Below are 21,273 nucleotides of genomic sequence, written 5' to 3' on the forward strand. Positions count from 1 at the left end.
GATTTACTGAGTGCTCAAATACAATTTCCTTGTGGTCCCTAAAGTTTTAAAATCCACCTTCTGACCTCTGTTAACATCAATATCCTTTTCACAGCTCCTCTTACACAGTTTAACTTGATATATTTTCTTCACTATGTAATGTTAAAGTTCTCCATACACCAGACATGATGCTATTTGTCTGACGTTAAAGTGGAATTTTCATTGCGACAAAAAAATCACACGAATGTTAATCCTGTTATACAGCTAATAGAAACGTAGCATACATAATAGCTTTTCAGAATACTTATTTCAGTAAAGGTAAACCTATTCTACACACCTTTAATATCCAGTTCCCTGGAAATGGACTGCCAGCTGTTCTCCTCACTGCCGTGTCTTTATAATTTTTGTGTCCTTTATTGTTCAGCTCTGGGTATTTTGATAATATAAAAATGATCTTTTCTTCTGCCATTGTTTACTGAAGGCACGCAAGAGAAGCTGTTCCTCATTGGTCAGTTCCTTAGCTGTCGCATGACAAAATCGCAAAAATAGACACCATTCCTATTTTTTTCGCTCGCTGCCATTGTTTCGTCGCACTCAAGTCGCGTTCTGTTCCTCGTCAGTCGTCACCCGCTCACAGCATACTCTGCATGTATTCACGTTTTTTTCTGTGTAATGTAGAGGCCAAAGTGAATTAAGTATGTCACAGCAGCAAACTTGACGAACACTCTGGGGGCAGTGGAGTCAACATCCGGCCATCGTGGTTTTGTCGTTTAAATTGGAGTCAACATGGGCCAGCATCCCTGTGGAACGCTTTCGACACCTTATAGAGTCCATGCAACTCAATATCAGGAAGGTGTACTAATGTTTTGTACATTGACAAAATTGGAAAAATAGACACCATTCCTATTTTTTTTCGCATCATATCTCGATATATATCTGTGTCGCTTCAGTGTCACCCGACATCACAGGAGGGCTATGTGGAAATTACCCAAGGGAAGACTATTGTTATGGCTGAGTCTGCAGTACATTTAATATATGGAACCAACAGCAAACTTCACACACCTCTGGGAAGCATTGTAAGTCAACATGGCTGTATATATTGTTTAAATGAGGTTTTAACAGCTGATATAGAATACTTTTATCCCTTTCTTTTGTAGTATGTTTTGTAATTAATTTTCTTTTAAGTCGCAGAATCGGTGTTCAGACAGTTTCTCTTGTTGTGAGGAGTGCAGGGGAGAAAGATAGGGGCCGGATTGACAGTGATGAGAACTAATCACCTGCCAGACGAAGACTATTGCCTAATGATGCAAGGATCTCAGGGCAATAGTTCAATCTATTTTTGCTCCTATGGTGAGGTTTTAACCAATCACGAACCAGAATTTCCAACCACTGATTCAACATATATAGTTCCCTAATGACACGGGTGTCACACCAAATGACTCATTCACACACACACTATACAGTAACACATCACTCTTATCCCAGACAGGACAGGAAGATGGTACACACAAGGGGAAACAGCAACTCAAGGGTTAACGGCAGAAAAGGGAACAGAACAATTGCTCCATCCCAGAGTCTAGGTCTCTGATTCCTTGTAGGAATCAGAGAATCAGAGTAGACTACTGCAGTGTGTGCTTGGCTGGGTCAACCTTTTAACAGACTGAAACCGCAATAACGGAGCAAAGTCTATTAAGCCAATTGTTCCTGTCAGAAGGTAATGGACCATTGTTAGAAACGTAAACACAAGCAGTTGTCTATGCTGGAAAAAATAGCATATGCAAAACTACTGTACTGGATTTATAAGTCAACTGGAAGGAATGTTTTAAAAACAAAACACAACAAATATGTGTTTCTTGCATCAGCTGCACCTCACCGAAGCTGTTAATGATGTGAATATAATTAGTTTCTATTTAAAGAGGACATGAAAACACAGAGTTGTGTTATTTTAAATAAATAAATAAATACGTAGTGCAGCTGGGTTTGATTTTTTCAAACAAGTGACTGGTGAAACTCCAGACACAAAAGTATATTTGAAGTGTGACCCAAAATATTTTTTGCTCAGTGGTGTATACCCCCTGACTTCACAGGGTGAATCACAGTTAAGCCACATCAGTTTGTGTACCTTTTAAAATACAACTCTTAGTTGTGAGTACTACTTGTACCTTTCCCGGAAGGGATGAGAGTTAAAGAGTGTTAAGGCTTTCTTAAGAGTTAGCGTAGGTGCACTTGGGAGATCCTCTCTGTGATACGCGTACATGTGGCTGGAATGATAGATAATAACAGTGTAGGCTGTTTCTGTGGCTTCACATTTCATTAGCTAAGATGTTGAGGTATTCTACACCTACAGTCTAACCACTTAAGAACACAATGTTTAAAAACAGTCAGCTGTGTGTTCCTGGGTGGGGAGTGCTTGGGATGGAGGTTTGTCTCCATGTTGAATTCCTGTGCTATGCTAGTGGCTTTGCACTTCTTTCCAGTTAACATGTGCTGTATAAAGACTATGGTGACCAAAGACAACCCTTCCAGTCCTGATCTTTCTTCTAACCCTGTTCTAAATTGTTTAATTGGAACGATTTAACCTCCACCCTGGTCTTGGAGTCGTTCATTGTTTCATTTGGCCTGTTGAACCTGGAGTGGAATGGCCCTCTAGGACCATGATTGGACACCACTGATCTAAGGCATATCTGATTATTTTTGAGAAATCTTACTGGTTATTTTCTAAACCTAAATTATACTTCATATAAATTATAAAACTACAGGCTCCAATGCAAGAATAGTTACAAAAACATAAATACTAATTTCAACTGTGAGTTAAATTTTCATCTACATTCATATTACTTTACTAGTATCTCAGAGTTAGTCTTTGTCATCTGGATGGCTATTGCCAAACTCACTGACCTGATGTTTAGGGGTGATTTTTATGATTTCGGAGATCTTTAAACAGCTTGTTCAGTAGTAACAACGCACTGGATACTGAAGTAAACTGCAGCTACGTTTCAACATGAATGTGACAGTGCGCCTCGTTCAACCTTGACCTCTGTTCACCAGAAGTAGTTTTATTGAAGTATGTTTATGTAAATGTAAAGCAACATTGCCTGTGTTTATGGTTAAATATGAGAAGTGTATTGATTTGGTTACCAAACAAACAAAAAAAGCCTTGCATGTTGTTTGCCTTGACCCATGTGTAAAACAAAAACATTCTCCGGCACCATAGAAAATCCATGTTTTTCTGTGTTAAGAAACATTTTGTCTGGAAACAAAGCCATGCTGGAGTGGTTGAACATGAAGAGAATTCATGTTCTTGAGTAGCCCAGTCAAAGTCCTGACTTGAATCCAATTGAAAATGTATGGTGAGATTTCAAGATTGCAGTCCATCGATGATCCCCAACAAACTTATCAGAACTGGAGCAATTTTCTTGTGAAGAATGGGCAAAAGCTTCACCATCCTACTGTGCAAAGCTAGTAGAGACCTATCCAAAAAGACTCATAGCAGTAATTGCTGCAAAAGGTGCTTCTACCAAGTACTGACTTAAAGGGCTGAATACTTACACAACCAGTAAATTTCATTTTGTAAATTTTTTTTTTGCAAGTTTTGCTGATATTTAACCTCCTCCTCCTCCTCATATAACAGTGTTCAGTTTAACCACAACAGTTTTGAATAAAAAAAGTTTGTTTGAAAAACTGTGCATAAATTATTTAGAATTCAACAAAATGCAACATTACTAGGGGTGAATATTTCTGCAAACCACTGTATTTAGGCTTATGCAAAATGTTTCCCAAGCACAAACTGTTGCAAACTTTTACTGATATCTGAGTCAGTGCAAAAACAGATCAAAGGAAAATATGTAGCGGAAATAGTACAACTTGCCAGTTGCATATTGCTAAACCATTGAACAGTATTGTCTTATTTAGTACTGGTATCAGTTTAGTATGTTGCCTAAATGTTAACTTCCGAGGAAGAGCATGTTTGTTGAAACCACAATTTTAAAACCACTGTTTTTTTTTTGTTGTTTTGTTTTTTCACATAGAAATGTTAAGCAAAGGTCAATATCTAAATTTATATCACAAACTTTAGTAAAGAAATATCACACAACGTTTTGGAAAATGTGGAGGTGGGTCTCCCCTTTGCTTATCTTTTAATTTTGGAAAGGGTTGGTGGTGGTGTTGTGTGGGTACTGTCTATGTCTATGTTTTAATGCGTGGAGGGGATTACCTCTTAAAATAATTGTTGGAAAAAAATGTTGATTTTGCGGGGTGACCCTTGTATATTCAGTGTCTTGTTTGTTCTAAGAAAGTATGAGGTAGGGACAGGACATTGGTGGTGTGGACATTATAGTACATAAATCATCAGTCTGAGGTAACAAATCTTCCTTCCCGTCTGTGGTTGAACTAAGTGCAGTATATCAGGACGCGTTACTGTAGGCACTATAGTTGGACTGTACAATGCAATTGATGTTAAACTCCCCTTGTCGTCATTCTGTTAGTGGTCTTAAAGTTATTATGTAACTGTAAAACTTTCTCATGGAACAATTTAGAGATAGGGCTATTGCTTATGTATAAATGTAGTTTTTATTAATTGTTTATATTTTCCTCCAAAGTATAGTACAAGAACACGTTTAGTTCTCATGCATTTGTAAATCCAAAAAGTATGTGGTGCTTCTTCAAGTTCAATCCCAGTTCTTGACTTGTCTGTAACCCATTCTCCACACCACATGCAAGATGGCTGTTTTTACTAGTTAGTTGATAACTAGGCGCTGTCCTATTTTCAGTTGCACAACACATACTTAAGGCAGAACTTCGCTAGTTTGTTACTAAGAGCAGAGACTCCAAGTCGATCACATGTTCCCTTTACAGTAACCAATCAGCACTGAGGATGCTGGAGTGTGGATGCTGCTGCTCAAAACAACTCCAACATAATAAACTTGAATGTACAATCGACTAGTCATAGTGCCTGGTTTTAAACTGTTATTATTAGTAGTACAGGCAACTGATTACAGGTACTGATAATACAAATATAATTTAGTTGGGAATGTTTTATATTAAAGATTAATTTATTAAAATTAAATTATGCATTATTATTATTATTATTATTATTATTATTATTATTATTATTATTAATAATAATAATAATAATAATAATAATAATGTTGAATAAAATATTTACATATACTGTATATTTTCCAAATGTATTCAATTTTCAAAGGATACTGTTTAAAATAATGCCAAATCTAAGGTTAATGAATATACCAGTACCTACATTACAATATACAGAAGTGTTTATTATAACAAAAGGCACATTTTAGTAAATGAAATTGCATCCGCATTACACCTATTACATGAAGCTTATAGTAACACCGTTGCAACACAGTCTGTGTTGCAGAAATTAACCTATTTCTTAATGAATAACCTAATCTCCAAGTAATTTCAGATTCATCCCACAGATTTGAATGCTTCAGAATAAAGCTGTCATGTTTGGATCTGGGCCACGTTATAACACAGCTGGTGATTAACAAATCTGCATTGCAAACAATTTGCGTGTTCAAAGAGTGGAAACCCTTTCTGTTTATATATTCTGCTTCATGCATGGAAGGTGTTTTTATTTTTATATGTGTCCCATCTATGCAGCCAACAACATCATGAACACCAACGATCTGAAAAAACTTCTGACAAGTTTCGTCCAATCTTTTGGTATCAATGGGGATGTATACTTACTTCTGCAACAATTTACACAGAGAGAACGTAACGAAACAGACTATTCAGCAGACTGTTGATTTATGTACCTGCATCGAGTCGCCTACCTGGTTTTGAAAAGATCCAGTAGTGAAATACCTTAAAGCAAGGCAAATCTGAAGAGATGAAGTGCTCTATTTCTGGAAGATGACTGTTCGATGCTACTTTTGAGTTCATCAGTGATCTTCAAAATATGCTTACATCTAACTCTAAAATGTGAATAAAGGTCAATATCATCTTAATTGTCAAGAGGATGTATGCGGTCTCTCAAAACTTGCCTACTGCAGAAATCTTCAAACAGAACTTCACTGCAAGGTCCTACCTGTGATAAATACTCCTCAGTCTCTGAATCCATTTAAATGGATGTTTGGATTTTCCTCCAACAGGGTCAAATTAAATAATCAAGGGTCTGGATGGAACAAAGTCCTGCAGTGGGATGGATTGGAAGAGCCAAGGTTACCTACCCCTGATTTAAAGGGATATCTTGCCCCAAAAATGTGAATGTAGAAATTTAGAAATTTAGTGACCCCCAGCTTAAGATCAATAAAATACCATTTATTGAAAAAAAAAAAAAAAAAAAAAAAAGCTTATAACCGATTTGCGTCTAACTGAACAAACATGGCACTGTTCTGACAATAGTTTAAAAATATGCTAAAACTATTATCTTTAAAGCAAGTAATGTAAGCCCGTGCTTGGGCAAAATATTTAGGTAAATGTATTTTTAATACAAAATGCAAACTACTTTGGAAACCTTATTTTCATTACAAAATACAATTGTATTTGGAAAATGCTATTTGAAATTACAAAATTAATTAATAAACACACCAAGATTTTCATAGGTCATTCAGAAAAATCTATTTTGTGAATAAAAGAACTGAAACAGTTAACAATTAACAAGTTTCAAGCTACATTAAGCAAACATGCTTGTTTCCACCAGGGGACCCAATATCAAATAGTTTAGGTCGCTTGGGCCCTGTTGCTAACACTGGCTGTTACATTTTGATAGATATCTGGTGAAATATTATGCCAATTCTCCTTCAAAGCATTTGACATTCAGCAAGGTTTGGTGGTCTGATGCCTAAGGTGGCATTTCAATATGTCCCATAGTGGTATGGTGGAGTTTAATTTGTTACGCTGCGCCATTAACTGCACGCCTGGAGTCTTTCAGTGGAAAAAGGGAATCTAGGATCACGTGGCTTTGAGCACCACAGCGGTCTGGAGCTCTTCAGTCTGACAGGAGGAAGTTCGACTGATATACGAAGAAATTGCCACCACTAAAATTGGGAGGAGAACAGAAAAAATGATTGGGCACACTAAATAAAAATAAATACATAAATAAAAAAAGGAGACTACTTCTCCTTTAAAAAAACAAGTTTCTGGAAGTGGTCAGTAAACCTCGGGTGGCTGAAAATCATTCCAGCAAAAGAGAACCGACGCGCAATAAGAGCAGATGACTGAAGAATGGTATTCAAGCACATAAAGAATTTCTTTATGAAAGGGTATTGCTCTAAAGATGCCACATCCTTCCAAGTGACTTCAAAAACACGAAGGAACTCCAACTCAGCTGTGTTGTTGAGGGAGTAATTATCTGGGAAGCATCTTTGTTATCACTATAAACAAAGAAGCTGTCCTCTTCCTCTTCATCGGCGCTCCCAAAGCAGATTCAGACAAGACCCAGCTCTTCAGCAGCATGACGCATAAGCTTAAAGAATCTCTTTGTTCCTAGAGCAAAATGGTGTGGCAGCCAACGGATCTTAACACATAGATGGACAATTGTGGTCAAAATTGATTCATTAACCGCGGTCTTCAGCTCAAGAAAACTGCCAGATCGTTTCTAGAATTTGTGTAATACTTGTAAATTTGACTCCACAGCAAAAACAGTGAGGGTGAGATCACCATAGTAACAGCAGTAGTCAAGGAAGTCTAACTCCACTTCCTTAAAGCTAGGAAGTTGGATTTTTTCCATCAACTGGGGAACTTTCTCACAGATATCAATCAGTAGGTTCAAACTGTCATGCGATGAATCCCATTGAGTAGATCATGGAATAATCAATGGACAATGGCAAATTTTCAGAATTATTTCAACAGTTTTTGGTCTACCAGATGCATTCCACTTGAGCTATGCACCGTTTGCTCCCCTTAAATCGAAATACGGACTCGAACAAAGTATAGTGTACATTTCTTTTAGCTTTTCTGCTATTATCTATATATTTATCGTTTTATATTTCTCCCCACCAACTTCAATGGGAATACAATCAGATGTATAATTTTAATAAAGAATACAATTGATTTGAACCCTCATTGGCCATTGTTGTTATTAGAATTAAATGACAAGTAAACATTTGGCAAACGACACGTCTTTATTTTAAAACTTTACTTTTATTCCTTACTGATGTTCCATTTGTAGTTTTTTTAAACGTGGAACACAATTATAGATAAAACCAAATAAATAATAATAATAATAATAATAATAATAATAATAATAATAATAATAATAATAGACTACTGCATATAAAATAAATTTTTCTTACCTAATGTGCTGACAAGTTAACAATTTTCTTTGGGCTCCTGGGGGGAATTCCTGACTGAACAAATTATATGTACACAAGAATAAATTTTGGGGAAAATGCTGCTTTCATTCATATAATAGTCTACTTTTTTCAGATACAAACCACAAGGGAACAGAAAAAGTACATATTTTTCTATACAAAACATTGTTTGCAAAATTCTATGTTGTTGCGTTCTCACAGCAAATCGATCGTTTGCATCTGAAATCCTGCAAAGAACAGCTCTGGGTGGCACAGCAGCAATGTATTTTGAAATTACAAAAGAGTCAGGCATGTGTATTTTCAATACAAAATACTTATACATTAGCGTTTGCATTACAAATGGCAAAAATACAAATATAATGAAAATAATTATATCAATAACATGTTTTTTGTTTAATTCTGCCCATCCCTGTGTATTGTATCCCCCACAGAATTAGAAATGGGAAGGCAGGTTGATTTCAGGAAGTGCTCTCATTATGCATCTGAGTACAGGTGAATCGGCACTGCTTTCTGTAAATCATGTGACTGAGATACATTGTTGTTTGTAGACCATATTGTTTTTGAGTACACCTTTTCTAGTTGTGACAGTAATGTACTGTAATGGTAAGTTTAAGCTGATGTGTCTTTCTATTTTATAAGCAATATAGAAATATAACAAATGAGACTGCTATTGATTCACATTTCAAATAGCTTGTATCAGATGGCTTTGTTTTACGTGGAAAATACTTCACATTAATATTAGCTATACTGTTTAGTTATTATTTTTTAACTGTTTATTGTAATAGATATAGTATAGAGTGCGGAAATATACAATCTGATTTTCATCCCTCTCAAGATCCCTCTCAAAAGCGGCCAGAAAGTGCTCTGAACTCTCACAGGATGAATATCAGCTTGTAGAGTATAGCATGTTATAGAACCCTATACAATATTTTGTATGTAACCATTTGCATTATTGCTGACAGATGTTCACATTTATAAAAGATCTGGCTTTTCGGTGTCTTTGGGCGAGCGTTTCTGCTTTGCTTTGAGCTGTAATTTGATTACTGGCCGTGGTCACAGGAGATTTCTCAGTAGTCAAGTGCATTATCATCCTTGTACGAAAGGATTGAAGGAATAGGGCTAGCAGGGTGGGCAGGGGTTTGATCCGATTGGGTTTAACAGAAAAAATGCAAGGATGTTAAATAAGGAAGTACAATTAACTACAATGTGCATTCATTGTGTCCCCAGTTGCACAACCTGAATAAATATTGTTAAAAATGCTGGCTTAACTTCCTTGTATGACTAAACAAATAATCAAGTAAAACTTTCTCACCCTCTTCTGACAGCGTTTTGACTGCAGAAGCCAGCAGCAAGAGACACTGAACAGACCTGGCTGCTATTCTTCTGTTTGTCTGAATACTGTGGGTAAGTAACACGTACTCTTGAACTTTTATTGAATTAAGAAAGCAGTGTAGTCACAATGCGATTGTCTGTTGCTCTGTGCCTTATGGGTAAATAATACAAGTGGAGAAGGATAACTTTTTTAATTCTCCTGTTAGAACGCCTTCTGGAAGGAGGTTATACAGGAGGGTAGAAATCTGTTATACTGTTACATTAAGTTATGGCTGACAATTCATAAGGATTACAGAGTTCAGACTGCTCAATTAATGGATTCATGACCATTACATGACAATTACAAATTAGTCTAGTCTCTTTGTGAGTCATTCATGGAAATGCAGCACATTCCTAAAACCAAGGCTAGGTTTTATGAATTCCCCCCCCTACTTGTCGGGTCTGTTTTGTGTTAAGATAAAAAAAAATCTTGTGTTTGAAGTAATGTGATAGGATACAGAGGGGTGGATGACAAGTGATACATTATCTGACCAATGTGTTAGAAAGGCCATGTCCGGGGTACAGGATGTGATAATAGAGACTATTGCTTGTGATCACATTTAGCAGCTTCATATTATTGTTCTAGAGCTACACTACAGTTCAACATATTTCTTGAATTGTAAGCAGAAGCTCTTCTTCGGATGAGATGTAAAACCGAGGTCCTATTATAAATGACTCTGCAGCAGTTGTTGATGTATAGTTCATCACCTAGTCTCTGTAAGCTGCTTTGGATAAAAGTGTCTGCTAAATGATTTATTAATATGTGTATGAGATCTGTAGTTTTTTATATTTATAATGAGGCTAGCAGAATCAGTCTCTTTAAACCTTTTAGCACTTCTATGGTGTTTACAGCGACACAACCCTTAATATGACTGACAGATGTTGCCCAACCTGTGCTGCTCATGTGAGCTGAACTATAGAAGCAAACCTTCCATTTTCAACACTCAGTGGAACATTACATGATGATCACTGTGCCCTTTTAAAGTATACCATAGTAAAAACACTATGAAAGAAACCATCATGAAAGTCATGGAACTATTGTAAAGCATATTAAAACTATGTGGCAAACTATTATAAATGCATAGTATAAATATGGGAAAAGCATAGGAAAACTACAAAATTACTGTGCACATTTACTGTGGTAGATTTTTCTAAGGGCAGAGAGTTGGTATTTCTAGTAATGTGGTCTTGATACATGTTTGGCTGTATTTTCAGGACCCTCTTGTCAGGTTTTGAAGGTGATATGTTTTTTCATATCCTAAGAGGGGGTATATAGATTTGTTACCCCAGAAACTTGTTCTTTTTTGGCACCGGTCAGGACTGTTAGAGGCATTTACAGCCTCCCATGATTACAAAAACAGTTTTTCTCTTGAAATCTTTGTAATGATACTTGTTAGTTTTTTTTTTCCCTTTATGCTGCCACCAGTACTCCCATAAAAGTGTTTGATGAATTGAAAATGAACTTTACTCATTTTAATTACATTATATAATTTAAAAGAAAGAATAGTGCTACTTATTTACTGCATATTTTCTCATCCAAATCTGAGTAGAAGTAGCTTCAAGCATTTCAGATCCTCAGCATGCAGGTTTATTTTTTTAATATATACTTTTACTTTTAAAATGTACCTATTTTTGTAGGGGGTTTTAACAGACGCAATTGCAGCAGTGTTGAAAACAACAAGGAGATAATATCATAGCGACAAAACCACATAATTTTCCAAAACCCCCTCTGACATCTTTTTTGACTTCCTGTCTTTTAGGGTATGGCAGAGAATCTCTTATACTGTTGTGTCAGAGGCTGTCAATTTTCCAAAACTGACAGAGTCACTGTGGAAACTTAGATGACCAGATGAGATAAAAAGCAAGGGCTAGGGTTCCCCCTTGGCAAATCCTCAACAAAAGACTACAAACTTGTCACTGAAGAGACATACACGCGCACACACGCATACGACTGCAGAGGTAGAAGCAGAAACTTGAGGACATGAGCAGACACCAGAACAAAATAGAACGCTTCCTCAAACTGGGCTACTCTGAGAAAGACATTGTGAGGGTGCTAGAGAGCCTTCGACAGGATGCCTTGACCAATGACATCTTGGAGGAGCTGATTAAAACGGGCCATAAGGCTGAGGCAGTCCAACTGAGGAGCTCCAGCCCACAGCTTGTGGCCAGAGGTTGCAGCCCCCAAGAACCTGTGAAGCCAAGACCAGTGGCAGAAGAGGAGGACAGTGACCCTTGCAGTGTCCTGAGGCCCATAGTCATTGACGGCAGTAACATTGCCATGAGGTGAGTACCTGCTACAAGATGCCGAGACAGCCTGGCTTAACACAGGTTCACAAATCTATTTACTCCAATGTGTTATCAAGACTGTTTTATTCTGAAAGGAGAGAAATGCCCATTAAAATAATCACTTTTGAATTAAACAAGGTATCTATGATATTCTTCTGTTGTTTATTTCTAGTTTTATAATATTAAAGGGTAGTTTTTTCACTCTTCATTTTGAAGCAAGATGCTTTGTAATTTTTCCCCAGTATGCACTGTAACAAACAGTGTGTACTAGAATTATGTGGTAAATGCTAAGAAAGAATTATAATCACACAAATCAGTAAATAGGGTTATTCAAGACTATCTCCTTTCTTGATTTCTGTCCGTCGCTACAAATATAAGTAAACAGATACTGTAATAAGGGGTTCAGATGCATTTGAGCAACATTTTCTGTCTAATTGTGTCTAATATATAAATGAATAAATGTAAATCCATAACATTCAGTACTCCATTCCTCAGTTTAACCCTGTAAATACATGGAAACAGCATATACTTTGCGTTTCCAGCAAATTATTTCTTCTACATTTCTTCAGATATATTTCCTCTCTCTTGATAGCTTCATTAACAAAACAACTGTTGTGCATGACATTGTTAGAATGGTTTGAGAAGCTTGCAGTAGTGCTGAGCACAAACGAGATGGTCTCCAAAAATCTGTCTGTCAGTGTGGCTACAGTAAACACAATAATGGGAATAGTAGCCCTACAGTAGACTAGGCTGATTTGAAGATAACCATGTTTCCATCAGAATAAAAAACAAAACAAAACAAAACAGCCTTATATCATACATGCAAGGCGCTAATAATGTATTCAACATAGTATTCTTCTAGAAAGGGAAAGGCCCGGTAAAATGGGATGAAACAAAAAAGGACACACAAAAGGATTCTATTTTTTGCTGATCCGGAGAGCTCTAATTTTGAGCCATGGCAGGGGGTGGATGTTGCAGACATACTTGTTCTATCCATATAGTCTTCTAATCACTTTAAATACTTTCAAGAGCTCACTCAGTGTTATGCAAAACAGTCTCCACTGACTGGAGGCATGTGAAACTAGGGAAATTACCACCTGTAGGCAGATCAACTCATTTAGATATTATTGTGCCACTGGTGCCAAAAAAGTTATAAAAGTGTCCTGTTACATTACCCAACCGGATGGCTGAGTGTTTTCTGTTGTGCTTTTTTATATTTAAATAATATTACTTCCTGGAGATAGCTAATCCATGTTTTTGCAATATATAAATGTTATTGGCTTAACATATAACTCTGACAGCTTGTGAGAGTTAGAGAATACAAATTGATTATGAACCCGGAGGCCAACTTCTACTTTTGACATAGCATACATTAATACATGATGTAATGTTATTTTAAAACATTTACGTGGCAATGATAGGTTAACTAATACTGACATCAGCATAAGACACGTACTTATCTCTTGACTACAGAACACTTCACGTCTAGCCCCTTGCCTTTCATTCAGTTCAATGGGCCAATTCATACAAACAAGTTATTGTAAAATAACCTACAGCGGCTTTATCTGATTAAGCTGTGCAAGGTTTCAAATGTAAATGTGTTTTCTGTTAAAAAAAAAACCAAACAAACAAAAAAAAACAAAAAAAACAAAAAACAGCAAAGGTGACGTTTTTATTGTCCATGAAACAACCTTTCTCTTTAGAAAGCTAATTAATACCTTCTGTGCCTCTGAAATGACATTCCTTTTTTCGTTCATTTCTTTTCTTTAGTTTCTTTTTTTTTTTTCTAGTCATGGAAATAAACAGGTGTTTTCGTGCCACGGGATCCAGCTGGCAGTGCTGTGGTTCTGGGAAAGAGGCCACCGGGATATTACAGTGTTTGTCCCCTCCTGGAGGAAGGAGCAGCCCAGACCAGAGACTCCCATTACAGGTACAGTGTGAAGAACCGCACTGCAGCCATGGGTACTGGTGTGTGCCTGATCTACTAAATGGTTCCATGTTAAAAAATATTGATTGTCTATAAATGGTTCCATGTTACAAAATACTGGTTTACAGAAAATGTATTTTCTAATCAATAAACATGCTCACATTATTTAATTCTGGACCTCTATATTAAAAAACCAAATTGCTGATAGGTAAACAAACTTACACAGATATCAAATAGAATTGCACTTTTGCAGCCAGAAAATCTGCATTAAAATGCAGTGTAAGTTTGGTTGCAGTTATTGCCCTCCAATATATTTTTGTATGTGTCTAAGACCCAGTTATTTCTTTCAGACCAGAATATACTCCATGAGCTGGAAAAGAGAAAGATACTTGTGTACACCCCGTCCCGCCGTGTCAAGGGGAAGAGAGTGGTGTGCTACGACGACCGCTACATTGTGAAACTGGCCTACGAGTCAGATGGGATTATCGTATCAAACGATAACTACCGCGACCTGCAGAACGAGAAACAAGACTGGAAAAGATTTATCGAAGGCAGGCTTCTGATGTACTCTTTTGTCAATGACAAGTGAGTATGGACCACAGCTGTTAATACAGCAGAGCAGATTTTGCTGGGGCTCACACATGTGGTACACCAAAATGACATGGAGGTGGAGGTGAAGATAAGTGTTTATTTTACTGAAGTACTACAATATGCCGGTATTCTAAGTGTTACTCATCACACAAGTTGGTGTGTTAACCTATACAAACATATATATATATATATATATATATATATATATATATATATATATATATATATATATATCTTTGTTTCACATCCAACTGGTTGCTCTGTCTAGGTGATGTAAACAGTGACTTGTCTCATTCATATTGTTTTTTTGAGAAGTAATTATAATTTACATATTTACGGACAACATTACCATGTTAAGGTGTCATCAGATTTATATCCCACTATTGTGCCTCAAAGCTGTTGAATTTAAAACAAATAAGAGTTAGTTAGTGTTCATATTCTTCTCTTCTTCGTGCATCCTTGAGTAGAAATAATTATGATTCCAAAACTTAGTTGCAGCTTCATTTTTTATTATGGTGCTGGGAACTGCCTTCCCCCTAAGCACAGGTCGAAGGGAGCGCAAAGGTACAATACAATGTGTGATTTAATATAGATTTAACCAAATGACATCATCCCTTTCTCTGAACCTACCAGAAAAGATAATTGCATACTGAATATCACTGACCACATGAGTCCACTTTTGTTTTATTACCTTAAACGACTGAGACATCATAGCCTGTTTGATGTTCCACTCAAGAAACCATGATGTTATAAAGATAAGGAAGGAGATTGTTTAAGCTTTTTAAGGTTTTAGCCCCCAAAGTGTTATCTCTGACAAAGCACAGGGTCCCCTTTTTAAATTGCCATTTGGTACACTTTAAAGCTTTCCCCTAACGATCTGTCTTCCTGCTCCAGTAATTAGTATTAAACCCAAACTGTCTTTTAACTAACTAACCCAAATAAATGAAACCCAAATACTAACAAGCTAAAACTAAACATTTAATATTTAAAACTGTCATTTCTTAAAGTGTATGTTTTTCTAACACCTGCATGTTCTAAGATTATATTACGAATCACTGTTTTCTTCGCTAAAAATACATCTCTATGTTTCCGTGCCAGGTATAACCTTTCCTAAAGAAACATGTTTCTTTAGATACTTTTATATTTTGTCAGTGCTTGTTGGAGCAAAGGTGCAGTTACAGGCAGCAGTACACATAATTGATGAACGCAACTAATAAACTCAAATGGAAAAAGTAAAGATGTGATATGAAGGCACTGCATGTCATATGAAATGCCCTTCTACTTGTCTGCAGGTTTATGCCACCCGATGATCCTTTGGGTAGGAGTGGACCCCTCATTGAAAACTTTTTGAGGAAGACACCGAACATTCCTGAACACAAATGGCAGCATTGTCCATATGGTAAGATTCTTCTAAGCTTCTTTCCAGTACAGTGTGATCATTTTGAAGTCTTGTATCTAGCTTATATTAGTCTACCCTATGAATCCTACCCCAACCATTTGGTTAATGATTTGGGAATCCAAAGTGAATTGTTATCTGTTAGTATTTTATTTTATGTTTTTGTATACTGATTTACTCTGCAGTAGACCTGTCAATAAATGCTTCTTGACTTAGCTGTCGTGTTGACAGTAAGTTCGGGTGGAGAACAGATGGTTGGCCTCTGTCACCATCAAAACTCAGTGTGACCGTCTGACTAGCCTTTATGCTTCCTATCGTTTTTTATAAAACCAAGATGTAGTAGATCCTTAAAAAGTTATTTTTTTTCATTGCTTCTAGGTAAGAAGTGTACATATGGAATTAAATGCAAATTCTACCATCCTGAAAGATCCAGTCAGTCACACATGTCAGTTGCTGATGAACTCAGAGCCAAAACAAAGTCAACTTCACCCAAACCAATTAAAGAAGATGAGCTGCCTCTTAACACCAGAGCAAGGTCTGCTAATCAGGAGGAGCTTCCCGTTGCATTAGGCATGGCTGTCTCTTGTGGACAGAATGCCAAAATGTCTGTGTGCAACGACCTTCAGTCAACTGCACCTTTGAGCCATGAAGAAGTCCACCACAGATATTCACCCAATCATTTGCTAGACAGTCAAAAACAAAGCGCAAATCTTTCCTATTTGCAGTATTCCACTACCTTCCAAAATCCAGGGTGCGATGAAGAATTTGAGTCCATGGAAGCCAAATTCTCCACTATGTTCATTCAGGAGAAGCCAGACAAACAAAGTGACTTCTGTTCCATGGAGTATGACAGGGCCCCATGCTCAAGCTGGTGTGATAGCCCAAACTATAGTAAAAACAGTGGTTACTTCTTTTCTCATGCTCACAGCATGGACTGTGCTTGTTCACACAGGTGCAGCCCTGCTGGAATAGCTCCAAATCCTTCTTTCTGCTACAGGAACCCCCCACAGAAAATGCCTCAGAGCTGCGGTAGCCAGTTACAGGTGACAGCAAGTCCAACAATAAGCCCTGGTTTATATGTTAACTTTCTCCCCATGCACAATTTTGAAAACCAGAAACAAAATTCCTGTGATTTAACAGCACCACCATGCGACCAAGTTCCGCTCACAGTACAAGAACAGCAGCAACCTCATTATCATTTTAACCACGGTCACAGAGCCACTCTAAACAACAGCTGGAGAAATGGACAGATGGGGTCTCCAGCAGCAAACCAGGCTAACACATTGTCTTCAGAGCAGAGTTTTTCACTCACTGAACAAAAAAAGTATGTCAGAAACCAGTTAGGTACCACCTTTCCACAGGGAGTTGTGGATCAGGTCATGTCTTTGTACCCAAATGTTATAGACAGAAGGCATCTCATTTCACTAATCTACAAATTTAAAAGTAATCACAACCGTTTTTAAAATCCACAATATGTTTTACCTGTAAAACATGGAAACGCAAGCAATCAAGGGTACCAAGCTAAGTTCTTTGTTGGCATAACTGGTGACAATGAGAACCAGGTGCACTACTGTTGAAATGTCATTGATGTGAATCTACCTACAGGAGGCTGAGCAACTGGACTATAAATCATGCTTTCTGTATTGCTAGCAGAAGTTACCTCACAGTGAGGTGTTTACCAGAATTTAGAATGAGCAATGAATGGAATTAATGAAATTATATATATATATATATATATATATATATATATATATATATATATATATATATAGACACACACACACACAAAGCACTTTTGTATTTATGTTGTACTTTGTGCATCTTTACTATTAATTTAAAGTTGGGTTTATTTGTTTATTTTTAATATTCTATTGTGCATTGCATTTAAATATTATATAGCTACCTTGCAGTTGATATAATATGCAAAGAAGGAGAAATAATTCAGAAAGAGATGTGAGCTCTATCATGTTAAGAATATGGACAGTAATAACATTAAGCAAGCATTAGTATTATTGTACACAACAATGTGAAAAACTTTCTGTGACATTAAAGAAATGCATCAATTGGTTATTTTCTGATCAAACAAAATACAAATGAGTGACGTTTTATTTGAATTCAAGTGCTGTTGTACGGTATTTGATAACTGTGCCAGTGATACACAATTTCTGGCCAGATGATTAATAATAGCCTTGGCTTTATAATCTCCAGTTTTTTTGTTACTATGTTAATAGTTACTCTTGTGCTTTTCAAATTTGCACATACAAATAGTTTTGGAGTTGTTCCAAAGCTTAAATACGTCAGTATGCCATCTGTAAAATGTGGCTTTCTTTTTTGTTGCTATTTTGTTGTGGTTTAGAATTCAAAGGCTTAGAATGTGTAAATTCTGTAATAGTTAACACCCATTTCAAATGTGTTACCGTATGCACTGCATTTAAAACACCTAATTTCAATAATTTACTGAGATGTTTAACACATACATTTTAACATCTTATCCCCTAATTAGTTCATGTTAATATCGGTCTTGTACTTATAGTCTCAATCCTTAGTCCACATGTTCCAGTATGAAAGACAATACGTCATTGGTACGTGAAGCCTGGTGCTTCCTTTAATGCCATTTTTTTCTCAAGCGCATACTAATATTACAAACATTTACCAAAAAGATTAAAACATATTTGGGTTCGTATTGAGAATTCTTTATTGTGCTTTCATTTTATGCTTTAATAACCTTATACAATACTGTTCAATATACAATTAGCTCACGTTAGTAGATCAATGAAAATAGTAATGTTTTTCATTTCCTTGTACTCCAAATTGTGAATTTGTATTATGACTTGCATTACATTTTCCATGACTTCAAAGGGAAATACAAATATCATGGTGGTGTCTGCTTTCTTAAGGTGTTTGACACATTGTCATTTTTAAAATAATGTTGCAAGATAAGTCTACATCCTGTATCATGTCTGATATGTGACACTTGACATTCATTTTCAAACCACAACTGCAGCATGGGCGGGGGTGGTTGGTTTGTTTCCACTGAAGCAAGCCTTAGGGTATTAATGGCAGTTTGCAAAACAGCTGATTGTATTTCTAGACAAGTACAGGTTTGAAACATTTTGAATGACATTTTTTGCATATTATATATATATATATATATATATATATATATATATATATATATATATATATATATATATATATACACACACACACACACACACAATGAAAGACTTGTAGTCAAAAACTTTGTTGTTGAATGTTGTTTAGTTTTTCTAGTTTTACGTTTTAAGCTGCAGGAAAGAAATGTATACACAATAGAGCAGCTAGATTGATATGTCGTAGTGTAGCACAATTTGAGTGAATGAATGATGTTGGAAAGGCATTTCTGACGGAAATGAAAAGTGGAGAACACAAATTTAAAAAAAGATAACAGAAATCAAACCAATGTAAATCAAGCCACCATTGTTTGGTAATTTGAGAATATATGCATATACTAACTTTCACTCTCTGCTTTTTAATAATCAGCTTTGTACAGGTTATGTGCTGAATACCTCCACAACAGCTATATGCTTTAACATAACTCTGTTGCCCTCTTGTGGCAACAAACATAATAACAAAGGCAACAAAAAGTGATTCCAATGTAAACTTGCATGCAAGTCAAGTAGACAGTGTTTCATCCACCACCCTAATAGGTGAAACAGGTAAAACATTTTTACTAAAATGTCAAATTTTGACTATGCACCATCTGGAACCAAGCTATAAATGTCATACATAGGAAAATCCCACTACCCCCCACTCCAGCATTTAAATGGGACCATTTCCCACCTTATATGCACCCATTCTTTGAGCACTCTACAGCTAAAGTTAAATGGTTGGTTTAGTAATGTTTATACATTTATGTAAGGTAATCTTTTCCCACATACAATTAATTATTGTAGACATTAATGTTAATGTATTAAAAAAAACTGCATTCCATCTGCATTTTTTATCTGTTCCAAATAAAACCAACTCAATGAAGCCTTTAATTGTGGCCTTGCAAAAGGGTGACTGCAATCAAAGGCAAGTGCTTACTGTGATAATCTTAATTCCCACAGACACAAAATAGACAACAAAAACCCAGATGATTTTATTTTTTATTATTTTTACAAATAACTTATCTGTTACAAAGACAGTTTTCCCAGCTAAAATCAAAAAAACCAACTTTAGATATCCAAATTAGGTTTTATTAATAAAACAGGAATAAACCGATTTGTCAATCTTCACATAGAACTGCAGATGAAACTGAAAACCGGATCACTCTTCTTAAGAATTAAAAAGGTTGGATGTAAGTGCTTCAGAGATACAGCTCTGGGATTTTACCAACAAATGTATTCCCATGATATACAAATTAAGTCTTTTAGCAACAAAGGCTTCCTTGTATTTGCATAGATCACTTATAGAATTTCATTCTACAAAAAAAAGAAAAAGAAAAAGAAACAAAACTGCTGTAGCATCTCACAGCGTGTTACAAACTTTTTTCTTTTTTTTTTTTTACAAGAAAAATCATCATTAAAAAAAGTAAACAAAAAAGTTTTGGTAAAAGTAAAATTCAAAACGTGTTATTTTTGCACTAAATGCCCCATTTGACTTAAGAAAAACATCTTTACTTACATTTATCACTAACTAACTTTCAATTATCATTTTCATAATTTAAAGAATTAATCGCTTTTAAATCTTCTCAAAGCATTGTATGAAAGTAAACTGAAGGTCTATAACAAAAATGGTATGTGTGCTTCCACATCAAAACACCTGGTTTACATATAACCCCAAAGATTCAGATTTATCGCAAACCATTATATATAGTCTTGTATTAACCATTGTGTGTGTATGTATATATATATATATATATCTGATGCACAATGAAAACGCAACAGTCTTAAGTTTTACAGTAATAGCTAATTGTGAGAGCAGTGACCAGCTCATTGTGAAACAGTGAGCAGACAGATTTGTTGACTGTTTGAGTACTATTGTTCCTTGGGATAACAAAATACTGAGCTCAAGTCATGTGATTTCATAAATGTGCTCCTCAGTGTTATTTGAGTTGAATTGAAATTGCCTAAATGAGTTGATTAAAATCTGTATAAATAGATATTTGAAAAGATTTTAATTAATGCAAGAACTGCAAAAGATCATTCCCCACTTGAGTAATGAAGATCGCCTGGTTGCTATAGGAAGGTGGCCTGTCCCAGAGAATGAGATGTTCTGCTTCAACAATCAGCAAACTAGTCCAGAAAAACCGTGAAACCGGCTCTGTGAGGGACAGGCCACGTCCTGGAAGGCAGAGGGTCACCACAAAGCCCAGGACCGTCACATCCGACTGATCCATCTGCGTAATCGTTTTCAGACTGCAGTGGCTACAGCATGATAAATTCCAGGAAGAAATAACCTGCACATCAGAATGACTGTAG

General features: G+C 36.1%; 1 protein-coding gene across 1 annotated transcript; it reads left to right on the top strand.

The window, feature by feature from the left end:
• The first annotated feature begins 9,555 nt into the window (after positions 1-9,555).
• LOC121315824 (probable ribonuclease ZC3H12D) lies at positions 9,556-17,919 on the top strand. The gene is made up of 6 exons (XM_041250293.1): positions 9,556-9,662; positions 11,390-11,912; positions 13,706-13,845; positions 14,193-14,427; positions 15,726-15,832; positions 16,208-17,919. Exons 2-6 carry the CDS (start codon positions 11,611-11,613, stop codon positions 17,290-17,292), a joined length of 1,869 nt encoding a protein of 622 aa, XP_041106227.1. The 5' UTR covers positions 9,556-9,662; positions 11,390-11,610; the 3' UTR covers positions 17,293-17,919.
• The last annotated feature ends 3,354 nt before the right edge of the window (positions 17,920-21,273 follow it).

This window comes from Polyodon spathula, chromosome 5, assembly GCF_017654505.1.
Source record: "Polyodon spathula isolate WHYD16114869_AA chromosome 5, ASM1765450v1, whole genome shotgun sequence".
In the NCBI taxonomy this organism is placed as follows: domain Eukaryota; kingdom Metazoa; phylum Chordata; class Actinopteri; order Acipenseriformes; family Polyodontidae; genus Polyodon; species Polyodon spathula.